Source organism: Ambystoma mexicanum, chromosome 6p (assembly GCF_040938575.1).
Source record: "Ambystoma mexicanum isolate Mex_15411 chromosome 6p, UKY_AmexF1_1, whole genome shotgun sequence".
Classification (NCBI taxonomy): Eukaryota; Metazoa; Chordata; class Amphibia; order Caudata; family Ambystomatidae; genus Ambystoma; species Ambystoma mexicanum.
The window spans coordinates 99231980-99252477 of record NC_090935.1 but is presented as its reverse complement, the minus strand read 5'-3'; the positions used below and the strand labels follow the sequence as shown (position 1 = coordinate 99252477).

General features: G+C 46.3%; 1 protein-coding gene across 2 annotated transcripts in view; it reads left to right on the top strand.

The window, feature by feature from the left end:
* LOC138511235 (myosin-IIIb-like) overlaps positions 1–20498 on the top strand; it is a 686303-nt gene that overhangs the window by 646103 nt on the left and 19702 nt on the right. The window contains exons 29-30 of one of the 2 annotated variants that reach the window (XM_069626777.1): positions 58–146; positions 14064–14375. In XM_069626777.1, coding sequence (XP_069482878.1) covers positions 58–111 — 54 coding nt within the window. In that variant the 3' untranslated portion in view covers positions 112–146; positions 14064–14375. Of the gene's footprint in view, positions 1–57; positions 147–14063; positions 14376–20498 lie in introns of those variants that run through there. The other variant, XM_069626778.1, reaches the window with a different exon arrangement.

Sequence of the window (20498 nt, the reverse complement as noted above, 5' to 3'; positions counted from 1 at the left end):
GCATTTTCAGGTGATATTGTTTGCACCTTAACACTTCTCTCAATTTTCTGGTTGCAGTTTTCTTACACTCCTACGGACACGTCAAAGGACTCCCAACGAAGGGCCACCTAGCATTGAATACCGCCAGACTCTAGAAGCCACTAGAGGTAAGGAAACAGCCAGACATTGACGGTACGCCAGCCCTGCCTCATCAAAAAATGTTACTACCCCTCTGAAAGGGGTCAAAGGGAATTTTGCAATCACTAGGACCTGAGGACTCTCTCGGTTACATGTGATTTTATTGAAAAATGAAACAAAGAATGAATTTTGTACAAACCCAAAACGATTTTTTTTCCCCCTGTTTCTGGGGGGGGGTTCCCCACCCAGGCCCCCATTTTGTTTATTTTTTTAATACTTTCCCCCACCCCAAAAATTACTATTCTCATTCCCAACCACATATGTAAATTTAGAAAAAAAATGTTATTTTGTTTTATAGATGTTTTGGGTTCCTTTAAAAATCATTCTTTGTTTCATAATTCGATAATATCAGTGCATACCATTAGTGTTCTGCTTTACATTACTTATCCATTGTCAAGCCCCCATTGGTTAATTGAGGGCTGTATGATAGATATGTCCATATTGCGTGTCAGTAAATGTATTATTGAATTTAATTCAGATCGGCTAACTGTGAAGAGAAAATCAAGAAGTACAATGTGATGAGTAAGAAATGTTAGGGAGAATTCTGATAAATGTGCTAATTCCCTTCACCTTAGAGACCCCCAGCAACTTTGCTGGATTTTGAGGACTTGATTTTCTTACCTGGAAAGAGTGTGAGCCTTTTTTCCCACTCTCATGTATTTTGATGTGTGTTTTACACTTGTGTTCTTTGATTATGGAGTTTTAGATAACTCCATAGGCATCATCTGTTCATGTGTGTTACACAGCACCCTCAGTGCAGTGACACAGGGATGTCTTTTTAGACTTCCCAAAGGTGTACATTCTCTGGGATAAACTACTGTTTTTCCAGCGAAAGTAAAGTGAAATTGACTTTACTAGTCTTTCCAAATGTATAGACCCAGCACACACCATCTTACAATGGAGTACTGGAGGGGTTACATAGTATACCCTGTGTCGAACTACTCATGTAGCAGTCAAATGTTACCCTTTCCTATTTAAAAGGCTGGTGGCAGTGGTTTTACCGCGAACACCTTTTAGCTAAAAAATCACGGGAGCCATGTTTTTCAAGATGGCGCCTTAAACCCCTTTCTTTAAACAGGTCCCAGTCTACTTTTTTCACCTTTTCTTTTTGGAAAGGTCCTTCTAGAGTTTTTCTCTGCACGCCAAACCAGGGTTGGTCCCTTTGTTCATATGCCTTTGGCGGGCTTCAGGACTGAAGACCGCCTCTGGCGTCTGAGTGTCTGGGGTGGGCAGGAAGGTGAGGGAGGTGCTTGAAACTCCATGTGCTTGGTCTCCTAGGAGACCCAAATGCACTCTGGCGTGATTGGCTTGATGACTGTCCGGCAAGGACAGCCACCCTGCTGGGTGAGTGACAGCTAGGCTGGAATGAACAAGAGAACTGTTTAAAAGGTGGGTCTCTTGGACTGGAAAGCAGAGTTGACCACTGGAACAAAAGAACCGAAGACGAGCTGGAAGAGGACAGCTGCTGCAACTCTGGGACCGTTGGTTTGCCCGTCGAAGCCCTGCTGCAGGTCCAAATTGCCAAGTTCATCTCGACGGAGAAGCCCCTTCAAGTACGACTTCTTCCTTTGAGTTGCTGGGACCAATCAACTCATAAGCCAGCTGGATACCATTCTCTAAACTGGATAGGATTAACCAGGGGGGAAGGACACCAGCTTGTGTGCTTGAACAGCTACTCAAACTGAAGTGACTCCATTTTGTTTGCGTTTTCCGACGATCCCGTGCAGTGCAGGAGTCCCCAGACGTTCTCCCACTTGTCCCCACGACTGAGGCTCAGGAACAGTGAGATCTGTTGGAACTGCCAGGAACCAACAACTTCAGCTGCATTTGTTTCTTCAAACTAAGGTACTGTGCCAACTCGATTGAGAGAACGCCACTCTCGCGGTGAAAGTTTGTAAAACTTTCCCAACTTGCAGGCCTAATCAGCTTGTGACCCAACAATGATTCTTTTTCGCCTAAACTACTTCTGAGAACTTTCGCAAAGACTTTACCGTTTGATACCAGAACTGCTCATTCCTATCCTGAACACTAGCCCATAGACTTTGGCCTAGGCCTATTGACTTGAATGCAACTCTTCTGGTGAACTGAAACTATTTGCACTGTTTAACAAGTATATGTGACCTATCCTACTTACCTTGTGTCTTTTTGCTCCCTTCTAAGTAACTGAACTGCCATTTGGCTCCTATTTCAGGGGAGCTCAAACTGTCTAAAAATCTAGAGTTTTGTATTGAAGTGTATTGGTTTATAATATTAAGTTGCTTCCTTCTAGTCAAATATTTTCTACATGACTGTGTAATAAATGAATAAGTGTTTTTACCAGGAAATCTTGAGTATAAGTTTCTACTTGAAACACTGTGATTATAAGTCCTCTGTGTAACTTCTTGTACTGCTCATATTCACTCTTGAGATAAGCCTGGCTGCTCAGCTCGTTACCAAAAACTGTGTGGTACATACCTATACCAAAAGTTGGTTTGACTTACACCTGTAGTCCTAATTGTGTGTGGTGGTCCTAGAGGGTTCTGCATGCAATTCTGCCTAACAAGAATCACCAACTTGGAGCAAGGGGAGAGAGTGTACCACAGTGTGAGTACATGAGGACAATGATATGGGAACCAGCAATACGCGTGAGAAGAAAATTCAATGGAACTTGAAAGCACGAGAGAGAAGTGTTAGCAGAATGAGCCATACGGAGTGAGTGCTCCAGGGAAAGGAGAGAGACCCTAATTTGTTTCCAGACAAAATGGTTCCTTGAAGAGGAAGGACTGGATTTGATTTTCTCCAGAACAGAAAATGGTTCTCGTGGACTTGAGGGTAATATGAAGATCATTCCAGAAGGGAACTCCTGTAGTATCTAGGATTTAGGACATGAGTTGAAAGTTTGCATGAGCCACAAGATATTGATGTCTTTCCTGAATTTCACGTTGCTCTCCTGGGACCTCAGCTGGTAGGGTATCTGGGTAGCCGAATTGTTTGGTAATTTGGGCAGTTACCTGCATCTAGGGTCCAATTGGATTGGTACTGTATTGTTCTATTGTGTGCTCAGCAGCGGGTTGAGGGCAGGTTTTCAGGGTAGGGGTTATGTGGTGGGTTCTCAAGCTTTGGAAATCGTGTTCTGTAGACGTTCTGAATCGGGGCCTTGGGACGGCTGACGTAAACTTCATGGCAACAATGCTTTGGCGGGACTTGCGAGCTCATGAGAGTGATGCAATGTTCCAAATGCATTCGGGAAGAAGGAATACATAGTTCCCTTGATTCTTTCAGCCTGGTGCCCTCTGTAGTGCCCTTAGCACATGGTTCTGCTAGTTGGTGCATGTAAGGAAATGGCCGGCAGCGTTCTCAGACACTTGTAGATGGCCAAGATAAATTATTGTGATCCCATGGTAAAAATTGCTGCAGCACTCTGGCAAGGTGTAAGCAGGAACACTACAAATGGGTTCACACCTCTGACCGGGAGGGGTCAAGAAAGGTTTCTGGTACTTTAGGTTGCAAAGATCCATGACATATGCAGCAAGAAGAGACACAATGGCTGATTCCTGAGCTGAGGATAGTCCTTGACGTAGGGGATCCTTGCTTTGGGTGGGTTCCATTTGACCTAACTTTCCCTCATTCACATGTCCACTGCAGGTTGACACCACACTGAGTTAAGGAAAGGTTTGGCTCAATTCAGAGCACAATTATGGTGGACAGTGTACATATGGCAAGTGAACATAGCTCACCCGAATTCAGCCAGGAGAACCGTATGAGTTACAGGCAGGAGCCATAAGGCATGCTACAGAATCACATTCTGATGAAGCAAGATGTGTTGGACACACTTTGAGAATTATTCCCAGCGTGCAGTTCATTAGTAAAAACACATTTGTGTATGTCATAAATAGCCTGATATCTGCTTTATAATATTAATGAAAGTCTGGTTCACAGAAGAATCTGCGGTTCCATGAGGCCTTTGGTGAATCTTCAGCTATACACTAAGCAGTGGTCTGAACCTGGGGCTTTACAAATGATTTAGACTTCAACACCCGTGATCCCGCTTCATTGACTTTGCCGCTAAGGCTGGTAGGAAATGTAGTCCAAAATATCTGGCGAGCCAAAGAATACAGATTCCTGCTCTATAGAATCCCATTACCAGCTGTTTTCTGCCCTGTGGCATGTGGTAAATTATACCGTGCATTTTCCCTGGCCAGAATAAACTGGGAACAAGCATGAAGATTGACATACTTAATAATCTGTGTACTCTTTCTCCTCTCCCCATCTCATGCACTGATCCCTATGCTAGACTTTTCACAATCAATTCTCTTTAACATACCAATAACAGATGCCTTGCTATGAGTGAGTCGGTAAAAAGAAAAATCCCGGGTTATTTCAGATTGATTCATTTCTATTTTACCAGAGGATGATTCTTTGACTTCCTTTTTTATACAAATGTCAATTATTATTTCAAACAGTAATCAATTCTCTTACCATTTTATCCGTGTCTGACAACAAACCAATTGTCCAACCCATGGTAATTTTCTGGCCTTAAACTTCTTAAAAAATGTTACAGTAGGAAATAAAAACTGAGGAAAAACTAGAGATTTCTCCCTTCTTAGTGAAGTTCGCAAAGCCCTTTCAACATATCAAATAACCCTTGGGAAGGTTAAAACTCCCTTCTTACTTGACTGGATTAACTCTGCTTTCAACAAGCCCAACAAGCTTTTTTCATTTGTCAATACGTTTATAAATCCCCTCAGACACTGGAACCCTCAGCTTCTTTAGCAAATTAATTCAATACATTCTTTATTGATAAGATTCATGAAATGAATGTAGACCTGCAATCGTTAACACTGCCTCTTGGATTGCAGAACGTTGGTCTCCACCACCAGCTAAATGTTCTTTCATCTTCAAGGGTGCTTTGCAGGAAGTCGCCTTTTATCGATCGAGTAAACTCTAATCTGCTCGTTCCAGTATTGATCTGCTGCAAGCCTCTGTTGCTCGTGCCTATATGGCAGCGTTGATCTGTCATATCACGCATTGTGTTCACTTTTCTCTTGCGCACGGGACTGTTACTTATGATTTCAAAACCTCTATTATTGTGCCCTTGATACCAAAATGGTCCTTGATCCAACTGAATTGAGAAACTACCGACCGATGGCCAAGCCCCCATGGAGGGCCAAGATCCTTGGGGAGGTGAGGGGGTTGGGAGAAGGAATGGTGGGGGTGGGTATGGTTCTATAACAACTAATGGATTTTGTAGAATGCAATAAGATTTTGGAGAACTCCCTTCCGGACTCCGACCAAAACGTGGGGCAGACAATGCTCTGCTCTAAGTCTAGGACTATCTCTTGTATCAATCCGACCAAGGCCATTTATGCTCATCATTTTGGACCTGTCTGCCGCTTTTGAAACCGCGTACCATTCCATTCTTCTTTCCTGGCTCTCAAAAATATTCCTAGTTTCTGGTACTGCTCTGGAATGGTCCTGGTTTCTCCTCGCCGGCAGAACACAGATTGTGAACACCCGTCCTTTTACTTCACTTTCTTCCACAAGTTGCTTGCAGAGTGCCAATGGGACCCTCCTTTTCACCTCTATTATTTAATATGTATGTCATACTCTTGATGTCCCTTGTTCAGAGCTTAATAATCGGTTTCACTCCTATGCACACACGCATTCTAAACTCCTCTGCCAAATTTCTCATACCTTGGAATTCGGTCCCCTGAGGGCGTTCACCTACAACGCTGTGGCACCATACCAATGGGAATAGGTACTATACAAATGGCAATTACATTACATTATATATGTCGATGATACACATTTATTTATTAAAGTACCCAGTCCTAAACAGAAATTTGGCCAACTCCAGCTTTACCACGAAGAGGTTAAATTGTGGTTGACCAATTTTAACCTCTGGCTGCCAGAAGGTAAGTGACAAGTGTTCCTGTAAGATCCAGTGTGCCACCTCAGGAGAGCATTAAGTAGATGGGAGGTGTTCCTGTACGATTCTGTGTGCTACCTCTGGAGGGCAGACGGTAGGTGGAAGGTGTTTGTGCAAGATCCTGTGGGCTACCTCTGGAGGTCAGAAGGTAGGTGACAGTTGTTTATGTACAATGCTATGGGCCACCTCTGGAGGTCCGAAACTAGGCGATAGGTATTCCTGTAAGATTCTGTGTTCCACCTCTGGAGGTCGGAAGGTAGGTGACGTGTGTTCCGGTAGGATCCTTTGTTCTGCGTCTGGAGGTCAGAAGGTAGGTGACTGGTTTTACTGCAAGATCCTCTCTGCCACCTCTGGAGGTCCAACAGTACGCGACCGGTGTTCCTGTAAGATCCTGTGGGCCAACTCTGGAGGTCAGCCACCTGGAGACCAGAAGGTAGGTTACTGGTGTTCCTGTAGGATCCTCTGTGCTACGCCTGGAGGTCAGATGGTAGGTGACTGGTGTTCCTGTACGATAAAATGTGCCACCGCTGGAGGTCAGACAGTACATGACTGGTGTTCCTGTAAGATCCTGTGGGCCACCTCTGGAGGTCAGAACGCAGGTGACGGGTGTGCCTGTAAGATCCTATGTGCTAAATCTGGACGTCTGAAGGTAGGTGGCAGGTGTTCCTGTAAGATTCTCTCTGCCACCTCTGCTAGTTGTCAGCATCACAACACTTGATGTGGAGAAACTGGTTGCAGAACATAGACGGCTTCTGCCACATGCCAGGGCCGCTGTTTCCAGAGTTGATTTCATGTCATGCCCCACCCACTGGAAAACTCCCCAGAAAGATTGCTTCCTAGCCACCCTGTTATAATGCATGTAATTAGCAGGAAAAATGACACCCACACATTGTGATTGTCCTCGTCTGTCTAAACTAACTTTAGAAAGGCAATAACGGCTGCAAAATAGCTCCCTGGATTCAGGCCTCTAGGCCTAAGGAGGCGGGGGAGAGGCTTAGTTCTTGGGTCAAGTGGCCTAGTGCCCTGGGCTACACGCACCCCCCCCCCCCGTCCCCTGAAGGGACCATGACTGATACCGGGGCCCTATACTATGGCATCACTTTGTGCCAATGCCAGGTATTAGCTGTTTCTAAGGTTTGTGCGTCTGCACGTCTGGCCTATATTTTCTGTGTATCCTAATGTTTGCAGGGGTGTTAAGAGGATTCTACAGGTAGCTGGTGGGAGCTTTGCAGTCCAAACCAGGGAGGGTGTAATGATTGGTTGTCTCTAGCAGCACCACCTGAGGCATCGAGTGGCACTACCTTCTATGAAGTTGGTAGGCTCCTGTTTAGCCACTTAAAACAGTGGACCCATTCAGTTACTGTAACTGGGAGGTCAAGCAACGCTATTTTCCGGGATCGCTAAACTCTTATTGTGCCACCTATCATGGTCTGTCAATTTACTGGTACAGAACCAAGATAGGGAAGTAAGTGCACCTTGTGTGATAAAATGAGTCAGCAAATCAAGCCAATTTAGTAATATCAAAAACTAAAACGCAGTGTGTCCATGGTAAGGATGCTGGTCACATAAGGGTATAGGACGACTCCCAAAATGTGAGGTGAACACCATCTCGGTGGCAGGAGGAAAATGCAGAGGGGATTGCCCCAATAATAATTTGATTATTGAATGTTTATAAAGGGGTGGTTCTGGCTTATTGCAAACTCTAGCCAAGTTGGCATGTCTTTCTTTGGTTATCGCGGTGTCCAGCCAAAGGATCGCAAACAAAAGGATCAAATGCCTTTTGTGCGACACCAAAAGGACCGGAAAAAAAAGGGTTGATTTTTAAAAATATATATATATTTATATATTTTTTTAGTTTAGTATGCATAAAAAAGGGGGGTTGGTCGGGGGGGGGGTTGGTCGGGGGAGGGAACCCCCCCCATAAAAAAATAAAAAAAATAAAATTCAACCCTTTTTTTTCGGTCCTTTTGGTTTCGAAAAAAAAGGGCATTTGATCCTTTTTTTTCGATCTTTTCACCTACAAGCAGTTATCGCTCTGAATATTTCTGCGCTTGTCTACCCTACTTTGGGTCGATGGCCACTGAGGGTGGAGTGGACAGATTGCCCGTGGGAGGCCTCTCCACAACCTCCCACAATAATACATGCTTTGCGACTGTCAGTGGAAAACCCGATCACCACAAGTTTGGATCCCAGAGGGTCCAGGCAACCTTCTCCCTATTTGAAGGTCTTAGAACGAGTTCCATTGCAAGGCACCAAGAATTCATTTGTTGCCATTTGTTTTTCTCACCGGGAGACGATTCCACAAGTGTGATTCCAATCCTTTATAAAATAGTTGCTCAATTTAACGTAATATTAATCCCATACATCGCACCAAATTCTAGGGTTCAATGTAAAACACAATGATAGAAACTCACAATAAAACCCAGCCCTCCAGAACAATAAACGCAGAGGGCAGTGCATACATAGTGAGCATATTACCAAAACTGTCAAATCCATCTATTACCAACTCAAACCTTTGCAGCCAGTTCTCCTGCTTTTAGCTGAAATAGATCGGCCAGCAGTTAACAGTGCTGTGGGGTGCCTTCCAAAGGCCCCAAACTAAAGTCGCTTTCATATGAAACGCAGGATTTTTCAATACTGACACAAACACGGCTTTGCATGTGTGATTTGTAAATGAAAACTGAAGTGCCATGTGAAAAAGGCCTACCTGTCATTACCCAAGGAAAAGCAGCATTTTAATTTACAAAGCAAGAAAAAAACAGGAAAAAACAGGATTTTTAAACACTGTCATTTTTTATAGTCAAATGTATTTACGGTTTCAGGGTAAAAATTGTGCCACTGCTAACAGGAAAATGTCAGGGCAAAAGACATGGTGCGTGTTGACAAAAGGTAATGTTCATTATGTTTCGCATACAAAATACCAGTGACAAATCAAAATTGCTCAGCACTACATTTATAATTATTTTGGTTATTTTTCAGTTTTTAATTATTTCTTGAAGTGAAATTGGTAGAAAGTAAAGAATTGTGATTTGTAGCTTTTTTCTTAATTCATTTGTACAATTGATTTCTGTAACAAGAGGTTATTTGTGAGCCACAAAGAAGGTGTGTGTGTAGTTGGGCAATTTATATTGCTTTTAATTTAAATAAATACAAATACATTTCCTTTCTTGGTTCTTGGCTCATTGGTAGTTCAGGGGGAGGGACCCAAGGGGCATGATATGCGTCTGAAGTAGGGCTGAATAAAAGAATACGTTAAACAGTTTGTTGCGTGACACCTTGAGGAAGGAACTCCCCATGTTGAGGGTGGCCTCTCAATAAACCATTACAGTGCACTAGTCAACTCTAAGCTGTACTTCAGTAACACCATCCTTATGGTGATCTCACCTGCCCGCCAAGTGGCACACAATGCAGCCTTTGGACTCCTCTATAGCCTCCCAAAAACTACTCCAATATCTCCATTTCACAGAGGCCTCCATTGGCCCCTGGGCCATGAGAGGATTCTTTAAGACTCTTTGGGCCTCATTATTAGTTTGCCAGTCCGTAAACAAGGGTGCCTGTAAGCTCACCGGCACCCTTGTTTCCGGATCAACGAACTCCAGATCTACCTACCGGAGCCGCTGTGCACAACAGGTCTGACCCTGCCGGGCAAAGCGGCCACGGAAGGCAGACCTGTCACCGAAGCACTGGCACTGTTGGCAACGGTGCCGGTGTTTCCGTGTCCCCACTCCCATAGAGGCCTCATGGACTCTATGGGAATGGGCACTTACATTTTACCGGCTCCTGAATTCCCGGGCCGCCGTAGTTGTAATCTCCCGTTGGCACCGGGAATTAAGGCGACAATAAAATATTACCGGTCTGCCGGAAACCCGCCGGTAGAACTGGCAGGGTTACCGCCAGACACATAATGAGGGTTCCATGTGATAATATCCCCGCAAAAATATTGCCATACAAAACTTTCGCCATATTTTTGCAGAGATATTACCCCATGAAACCTGCAGGGGACACCCCCGCAACCCCAATATATTTTTAAATGGAGCGGGGGACACCCCCGCAACCCCCCAACCCAGTTACCCCATATATTATCCCCACCAGAAATATTGCCTATGGCCGTTCCCGACGACCATATGTACGGTGATATTTTTGGTGGGGATAATATTACCTGATACCATAATGAGGCCCTTTTTTTTCTTGTGTTTAAATGTCTGTAAGGCCTAACATCAAGTTATCTTGTGGTTAAGATTTCCGTTTATCATCCAACCCATCTACTACGATTGGTGGGTCAAAATCTTATAACAATTCCACCCTCTCATTTTGTCCACCATGGAGAAAGAGGTTTCTCTAGTTGGTATCACTACAGAATATCCCCAACAAAAATATTGCTGTAGATATAGCCATTTGGTTCGCCATAGGCAATATTTTTGTTGGGGATATTATGTGGGAGCGGAGGTTGCGGGGATGTACCCCGCACATTAAAAAATGATGCAGGAGGTGTCCCCCGCAGGGTCCATGTGTGAATTTCGCTGCAAAAATATGGCGATATTTTTGCATCGCAATATTTTTCGCAGCGGAATTAAGACACAGAACCCTCGATTTCTGATCCTCGAGCCTGGAATTTGCTACCCCCGGATCCCCGCCAACCAAGACTTTATCGCCATTCAGAAAAAAACTCTGAATCTATGCTTGTAATGGCCCTTGTGCTATACAAAAAATCAAATCAAGCATATGTATGTGCCCAAGTCTGGTTTTCAACAGATTATTAGCTGCCCACCAGTACTGTGGTCACCTCTGTAAGGAGGGCATGGTATCAAACAGTAAAACAGACACAAGTGATCACAGTTCAAGGGTGTTTATTGAACTTCAACTAGGTTTGAAAAACACCTATTTAATCCTAAATCTAAAGCTGGGAGCAAGCTACGACCATCGGTCACAATAAAAGGGCCTATACTATTAAACCTTTTGCCAATTATTCTTAATACAAATAGTGTGGGAAACAATGTTATGCAAAAGAAAAGTGTTCAATAAATGATATGTCAGGATATTCAAGCCGTTGGCTTCCCTTCCCCAAGTTTACAACACAGGACAAGGCGGCACACTCGAGCTTAGCACAGTTTCTGGCTTCTCTAGCACGAGGATGCAGTTCAAATCTCAGTATCGGGGCCTACTATACCAAAGTCTCTTTGCCATTCAAAGTCTCTTACTTCAGAGGGCCTGATCTAACAAACAAAAGTCCCTTTCTCCTCAGCATTCGCATGTACAACTTTTTGGGTGATCTTTCAATTCACCCCGGACCCCCTTTGGGTGGGCTCAGACGAGATTTGTGTATTTTTCCAAAACTTTCTCTATTTCATCAACATCGAAGACTTTGGACTATGCGTTGGATTCACATTTATTCGTTCACTTTCAAATGATCTCCCTCCACCGGGCGCGGATCAAATTTCTATACTTTTGTTACCCTGCAGCAGGATACCTTGAAGAGACCTTTGATTGAGCACCCACGTGGTGCCGGACCACTCTGTCAAAGGTATTGTAGCTTGTTTTAAAGTTCAATCACTGATAGGCAGTTTAACTTTACTTACGTCTTTTATCATGCACGTTTTAACAATCTTTGTTGCAGCGCTCGCCATACAATGTTGCTGCTCCCGAGAAACCTCATATGGGAAGCTTTGGATGTTCTTGATATTCCTGTAAGTCTTCTTAATGCAATTAAGTCTTTATACCACAGGAACAGTACTCGCATTTCTTGGGGACCACACAGTGAAACAACTTACCCAGTGCCTATTTACATTGGTGTAAGGCAGAGGAGCGTGCTGGCCCCACTGCTCTGGAAAAAGATGTTCCCAGCCTGGGCAGTCACACATGGAGCCTCCTCCTATTTGCTGATGATGCTGTCTTGCTGGCTAACACCTCTGCCAGGTTGCAACATCAACTTAATGCATTTGAGAATGTATGTAACATCAAAGGTATGCACATCAATCGTACTAAAATGAAGACCATGATATGTACCCCGGTAGGGCGTGCTTCCCGGCCAGCTGTACACATCTATTTACTGGCACCGGTCGACTCATTTAATAATCTGCGGTTGACTCTATCCAATAGCTTGAAATGGACCAAACATATTGACAAGAGCACCATGACCAGCTTTCGGCACTGTGGTGCAATAGCGGGCCTTGCATCTCTCCTGGAAAGTAAGTAGCTTCAGTCCCTCTTAAGATCTACAGTGCTCAGGAGATCCCCGCTCTTGTATATGTGGGGCCACACTCCTTGCCCCTCTCTTCAAATAGTAGAGAATATATTTTTAAAGCGCCTTCTTGGTTTACCATCAAGTGCACCTTCTGTTCCGGGGGTTTTTGAGGTTGGACAAATCGACATAAAATACACCCTCATGCGCCAACCTGTGTTGCACTGGCTCAAAATGTGGAACTCTGAGGCGCTTGCACTCTACAGAGAAGGAATGGGGGAGGTTTTCATCGATCGGGCGGAAAGCAATTGCCGTGGTTTAGGCATATCACGACTGTGTTAGTAAACATTGGACATGAAGACGTATGGGAGATCCACTAAGCTTGGCACCATGTGCAAATGCAGCATCGAGAATTCTTTTAATGAATGGGAACTGGGAAAGATGAAGGACACTTGCTGCGAGGGAAAGATGGCTACCAACTATCTGTTAGTTGAGACAAAATGGGGCTTGGTACCTTACCTTGATTACCAATCAAGTACCAATGCGAAAAGTATCTTTACCAAGTTTTGCTTAGGGGTTTATTGTTTGCTCGTCTCACAGCCGAATACGACAAGAATTCATCGTCTCTGTCCTTCTTGCCCTAAGATCGCCCTAAGATTGTTGATTAACTGAATTCCATTTTTAATTGCCCCACATTTAAAACTGAGAGGTCCCAATGTCTCAAACTATTGTGAGTCCAGTCTCATGTAAGAACTATTAGTGCTGCTCTTGATGTCATGAAACGATGTTCCGCTCATGCTATGTTTGGGGTGGTTGTAACTTTGTTCCAGCCTACTTTTAAGAAAAGTATTATTTGAAATTAAGCTGCTACGGTAGTGCATATCCTATTTTCTCATGGTGCATTGCACAGAACTTGGTATGCTGTTCTCTACGTAGTGCACTCCGGGCACTGCTACTCTTCATTGGTTTGCCGACTCGCAAACCAGGGATCTCCTCGAGATAACGGCGTCCCTATGCTAGTCAGTTTGAAACTACCGGGTCTCTCTCCCTGGTTCACTTGGTCCTCCCACTTTTATCACGCAGTGATGGGGCTTGCCCAGCTTCTCAGGATAGTCCTTCCTTTGTGTTTGAGTTGTCTTCTTCATAACTCTATTAGGTTTCTTCATCTCAGTGATTGGCAGACAGGCATTCTTCATCACTCCTATGTTCTTACTCTTCACAGTACCAGGCTGATACTTTCCATCTGCAATTACATTACACATATGTAAGAGGAGTCTTGTTGTCTGTCAACTGATAGGATTGTATTGAGTGTTTAAGGATAATGGAAAGTGAGGTCCTCATTGCAATGTGAGTCATTAGCCCCAAGAGGTGAGTCTCTCTCTCTGTGTGGTCTTGCTTATCACCACCCCTTTGGGGAATTTTGCGCAGCGGACTCGCCTCGTTAGCCTCACAGGAAGGGGCTCCACCCTTGGGGAAAGTAACTGAATTCCTTGATTCGTCACACCGGACAGTACTATATTTTGTAAAAGGGAGGTAAGTATTGTAATACTCATTGCTACCCTTTTGAAATTAGTAGACCAAGAATTAAGGACTACGCATGTTTATGAATTTACCAGTTTGTGAGAGAGGAGGATATGCCAGTGAGAGGTCAATTAAATCTTACTTTCCTGTGGAGGAGAGTCAATTGTTGCTCACTTTGCAGTTGGAAACATCAGAAAAGCTATTGAAAGGTATAAGACGGACCCGATTGTGTTGACGGCACACGTATATAACCGGTCTGTTTTCTCTCTTTCGCCACAGATTTATGGTGCTAGCCAAACTGGTATATACCAGCCTTCTTGATGGAGCCCTCCGGATAATGTGGCGTGGCATCACGGCTGCAAGCATGGGCAATGCATTGGAGCAGAATGAGTGGACCGCTGCCTCGCACTACCTCCTCTTCATCATCACTCCAGCGAGGAAGGACCTGGCTCCATCTGCACAGACTTTCTGGATCTCCTGTCTCTTCTCTTGCTGGAACAATTACAGGGAACACGCCAGTGTCTTTTTATATATATATATATATATTGCACACATTTGTAGAATACCAAATAAAATACAAAAATTAATGTGTGTTCTGCCTCATGCTACAATGATTTCATATACAGCCAAATTGCAGATGTTGTTTTCTTCCAATTTCTTAACATCTTACCGATCACACTGTGAACCTCTCTGCAGCAATGGCGACCTTGCTGTACTTCCTGTGCTTCTACCAACATCCATCCCCATCTCAACCTATGACCTGCAGATCCTCTGGTGACAAGAGATCAAGGAACTGGCCAAACGCAGCACTAAATTCAACTCAGTAAAATAACACGATCAAGCGACCTCCACTCCATTAACCAGCCTGACTTCCTGAAAGATCTCTGGCTGTGCAGGGCGTTAACCAGCCTGACTTCCTGAAAGATCTCCGGCTGTGCAGGGCGTTAACCAGCCTGACTTCCTGAAAGATCTCTGGCTGTGCAGGGCGTTAACCAGCCTGACTTCCTGAAAGATCTCCGGCTGTGCAGGGCGTTAACCAGCCTGACTTCCTGAAAGATCTCTGGCTGTGCAGGGCGTTAACCAGCCTGACTTCCTGAAAGATCTCTGGCTGTGCAGGGCGTTAACCAGCCTGACTTCCTGAAAGATCTCTGGCTGTGCAGGGCGTTAACCAGCCTGACTTCCTGAAAGATCTCTGGCTGTGCAGGGCGTTAACCAGCCTGACTTCCTGAAAGATCTCTGGCTGTGCAGGGCGTTATCCAGCCTGACTTCCTGAAAGATCTCTGGCTGTGCAGGGCGTTAACCAGCCTGATTTCCTGAAAGATCTCTGGCTGTGCAGGGCGTTATCCAGCCTGACTTCCTGAAAGATCTCTGGCTGTGCAGGGCGTTAACCAGCCTGACTTCCTGAAAGATCTCTGGGTGTGCAGGGCGTTAACCAGCCTGACTTCCTGAAAGATCTCTGGCTGTGCAGGGCGTTAACCAGCCTGACTTCCTGAAAGATCTCTGGGTGTGCAGGGCGTTAACCAGCCTGACTTCCTGAAAGATCTCCGGCTGTGCAGGGCGTTAACCAGCCTGACTTCCTGAAAGATCTCCGGCTGTGCAGGGGGCGTTAACCAGCCTGACTTCCTGAAAGATCTCCGGCTGTGCAGGGCGTTAACCAGCCTGACTTCCTGAAAGATCTCCGGCTGTGCAGGGGGCGTTAACCAGCCTGACTTCCTGAAAGATCTCCGGCTGTGCAGGGCGTTAACCAGCCTGACTTCCTGAAAGATCTCCGGCTGTGCAGGGCGTTAACCAGCCTGACTTCCTGAAAGATCTCCGGCTGTGCAGGGCGTTAACCAGCCTGACTTCCTGAAAGATCTCTGGCTGTGCAGGGCGTTAACCAGCCTGACTTCCTGAAAGATCTCTGGCTGTGCAGGGCATTAACCAGCCTGACTTCCTGAAAGATCTCCGGCTGTGCAGGGCGTTAACCAGCCTGACTTCCTGAAAGATCTCTGGCTGTGCATGGAGTTAACCAGCCTGACTTCCTGAAAGATCTCCGGCTGTGCATGGCGTTAACCAGCCTGACTTCCTGAAAGATCTCTGGCTGTGCAGGGCGTTAACCAGCCTGACTTCCATCTCTGGCTGTGCAGGGCGGCCTGCAGGGCGTTAACCAGCCTGACTTCCTGAAAGATCTCTGGCTGTGCAGGGCATTAACCAGCCTGACTTCCTGAAAGATCTCCGGCTGTGCAGGGCGTTAACCAGCCTGACTTCCTGAAAGATCTCTGGCTGTGCATGGAGTTAACCAGACTGACTTCCTGAAAGATCTCCGGCTGTGCAGGGCGTTAACCAGCCTGACTTCCTGAAAGATCTCTGGCTGTGCAGGGCGTTAACCAGCCTGACTTCCTGAAAGATCTCTGGCTGTGCAGGGCATTAACCAGCCTGACTTCCTGAAAGATCTCCGGCTGTGCAGGGCGTTAACCAGCCTGACTTCCTGAAAGATCTCTGGCTGTGCATGGAGTTAACCAGCCTGACTTCCTGAAAGATCTCCGGCTGTGCATGGCGTTAACCAGCCTGACTTCCTGAAAGATCTCCGGCTGTGCAGGGCGTTAACCAGCCTGACTTCCATCTCTGGCTGTGCAGGGCGGCCTGCAGGGCGTTAACCAGCCTGACTTCCATCTCTGGCTGTGCAGGGCGGCCTGCAGGGCGTTAACCAGCCTGACTTCTTAAAAGATCTCTGGGTGTGCAGGGCATTAACCAGCCTGACTTCCTGAAAGATCTCTGGCTGTGCAGGGCATTAACCAGCCTGACTTCCTGAAAGATCTCCGGCTGTGCAGGGCATTAACCAGCCTGACTTCCTGAAAGATCTCCGGCTGTGCAGGGCATTAACCAGCCTGACTTCCTGAAAGATCTCCGGCTGTGCAGGGCATTAACCAGCCTGACTTCCTGAAAGATCTCTGGCTGTGCAGGGCGTTAACCAGCCTGACTTCCTAAAAGATCTCTGGGTGTGCAGGGCATTAACCAGCCTGACTTCCTGAAAGATCTCTGGCTGTGCAGGGCATTAACCAGCCTGACTTCCTGAAAGATCTCCGGCTGTGCAGGGCATTAACCAGCCTGACTTCCTGAAAGATCTCCGGCTGTGCAGGGCGTTAACCAGCCTGACTTCCTGAAAGATCTCTGGCTGTGCATGGAGTTAACCAGCCTGACTTCCTGAAAGATCTCCGGCTGTGCAGGGCGTTAAGCAGCCTGACTTCCTGAAAGATCTCCGGCTGTGCAGGGCGTTAACCAGCCTGACTTCCTGAAAGATCTCCGGCTGTGCAGGGCGTTAACCAGCCTGACTTCCTGAAAGATCTCTGGCTGTGCATGGCGTTAACCAGCCTGACTTCCTGAAAGATCTCCGGCTGTGCAGGGCGTTAACCAGCCTGACTTCCTGAAAGATCTCCGGCTGTGCAGGGCGTTAACCAGCCTGACTTCCTGAAAGATCTCCGGCTGTGCAGGGCGTTAACCAGCCTGACTTCCTGAAAGATCTCTGGCTGTGCAGGGCGTTATCCAGCCTGACTTCCTGAAAGATCTCTGGCTGTGCAGGGCGTTAACCAGCCTGACTTCCTGAAAGTTCTCTGGCTGCGCAGTACGCTCTGTAATCCGGTTCCCTCCAGAGAACGGAGCGTTCCAGATCTACAGTTCCCTCTAGTGGGGCATCTACTCCAGGTGCCTCCTCCTCCTCCTCTCTCTCAGGACAAGCGTACACCTTCTCATTGTTTCTCCACACATCCTTCAGCCTTGGAATCCTCATAGTTGCATGGCAGAGACATCCCACAATGCTGCTTTCAAGGGCATGAGAATATGTTCTCCCAATTCCTATAGCCAATCCTTCAGCAGGGATGCAGAGCTGTACATAGGTCTTGAGATCAGTGCTGTCAAAATACCAACCCTTACTGCTCAAGAATGATACAACGGTTTATTGAGCAAAGCACATTACTAAAAATTACAATAAGCATGTACATTTTCTGGTGGAATGTTATCATTCCAAGATGGACAGTTTGGTACACCTCTGTTGTACTCTTTTGGAAATACCCCTGTACGAAAGGGAAGGAACAAATGGCACCAGTGATGGCTCCCTAGCTGATTTGCATAAAATCAAAAAAGCATTTTGGAACTCAAGAATGACCTCAGATATTTGACATGATAGTGATAAAACGGTTGTGTGCTTGAATCACAGAGTACACAATGTACACGGGATTTGGTACTCATTTGATAGTTCACAGCCCTCACCCTCACATTAACTACTCATTCGGACAGACTCCACATTGAGTATAAAGATGAAGTCACGGCTGGCGGCATCAGTCACTCCATTTGCTTCTGAGAGCCCTCCTGCCTCTTGTGGAGATAGAAAAGGTTCTAATTTTTCCTTTACCCAAGACTGGGAGCCTCGCAGAAGGAGGGAAGAGACAGCTAATGCGACACCTGCAGATTTCTGCACTGGGTTGTAGTGAGAGTGCTACAGAATGAGGCGCTGTCTACATTCAGTCGGCCCTAGTGGTCTTTTGATCTTGGCCATCGGGACCTTATGCCGGTGGTTGGGGGCCTTGCCATCCGCTTCCTTGCTGGAGAGCCAGGGTATTTCAGATAAGTCTCACATTGTGAAACCTGTACCTGCCAGGATCCTGTATTGGACTTGCTCTCAATTGTTCTATAACAATGGGGCTTTGTGTCTTTAATTTTCTTGTATTTGGAATTTTGTATAAATAGTGCTGTGATGCCTCTGTTGTGGTGAATGTGTCTCTCTTCACAGCAATGAGTGAACGCCACACACAGCCTCCTCCGCAGCCTGAGAGGCCTCCTCACCTGCAGCAAGAGCAGCAATTGAAGTCACACAGGATAACTGATGGCGCGGGTCTTCCTCTTGCTGGTGTGGAGACGACTGGCCACAGGCAAGCCTTCTCATATGTGATCCGCAGACTTCCGTGCATCTCCCAGTGAGATCTGGGTAGCTTTGCAGGTCCACACACTGTTTCCAAGCCCAAATCTCTTTCAAAAGACATACATCTTCAGGGAGGTTTGGGAGGCGTTCAGGTAAACTTGGGAGGATTGGTGGGGAAAGCATAACCCTAAACTAACACAACAGGCTAGCGAAAGGGGAGAAAGGTAAGGGGGAAGAGATGGTAGGGTGTGGCTCGGTGGGGGGAGGAGGGGTGGCAAGCAGAAAAGGTGTCCTTACATTTGTGGCTGTTAGCCAAGTAGGACAGCACATTAAACCCTGCTGTAAGATATCTCAGTGGGTGAATGCACCTACTGTTGCAATCTGTGTAACCTAGAGGTCCCAGGTTTGAATCTGGGTGGGAAGAACTCAGCCTTTCATCCTTCTGAAGTTGATTAAATTAATAAGGTTGCAGTAGGGAATTGTAAGATTGCAGGTCAGAGCAGCAAAGTTAGTCAGATGTCAGGCATGCCTGGGTACGCCTTTCCTCATTCAGAGGTTGACTCATTCTATATTATTGAGGTTTATAATACTCCACTACAGGGACATGGAACAATGAAACCCTACAGGGCAGGGGTTGCGGCAATCCTGCATTGTGGGCGCCTGAACGTTCATCTTCCAGAAGGACTTCTGGGGTATTTATTTAATAATAATGAGAGTCCATGACTGCAGGCTTATGACCTCAGAAATGCCATTGGGGCGGAGGCAAAACCAGTCCCATGTCAAGCATTTATGATTTAGATTCCGATGTTCCTTAAAGGAATACTATTCAGTCAGGTAGGATTCCGATGTCATGAGCACGGTAGTATGATATAGTATGATATGGTATTTATAACGCGCCTATACACAAGTGTTTCAAGGCGCGACGAGGCAGGGTGGGGGGGGCGAAACATTGGAAAGACAAACGATCCTACTAGGCCAAGTGTCATTCAGATTGCGCATGTGCAAGGGTAGGGAGAGAGGGAAAAGTGCCTGGGGGAAGGGAGAGGGGGGAAGTGCAGTACATGTACATATATAAATGCAAAATAACACAACATAGCACTACATGAGATGGAGGAATAAATACGATGGTAAAGCGGCCTGATGGTGGCAAGTGCAGAGTAGAGCAGACAAGTGCTGGTGGTGGGGGATGCGGGGGGACTGTAGGGATACAGAAAAACTGTCTCTAAGTGCAGGGGTTTCCAGGGAGTCAGGGCAGGAGTGCAAAGGGTGGGACCTGGCCCCAAGGTCAGAAGGGTGGCCAGGTAACCAGTGCAGATTCAGACGGGAATTTCAGAAGGGGAGAGAGGCAGAGAAAGCAGAAGCAAAGAGGAAGGTTTTGAGGTGTTTCCGGAACCGGAGATGATTCTCCTCAAGTTTCAGGGGGGCAGGAAGGCTCTTCCAGAGGGAGGCCCCTGCCGAAGAGCGAGTTCGACCACCAACTCGTTGCTTGGAGAAGCGGCTAACCCTGAGGGAGTTGGAGGCAGATGAGCGAAGAGCCCGAGAAGGAAGATATTTAGGAAGAGAGAGTTGAAGGTATTGAGGCCACAGGCCCCAGCTGGCCTTGTGGACAATGCAGAGGGTTTTGAACTTAATCCTTGCAGCCACTGGGAGCCAGTGCAGAGATTTCAGTCCTGGAGAGATACGATCCCAGGGCTTGAGGCCAAGGACAGGTCTTGCAGTCCTGTTTTGGATAAGTTGCAGAGTTGCAGAGAGTAGAGGCAGGCAGGTTTAGATAGAGGCTGTTGCAGTAGTCCAGCTTAGAGAGAACCAGGACTCTAGAG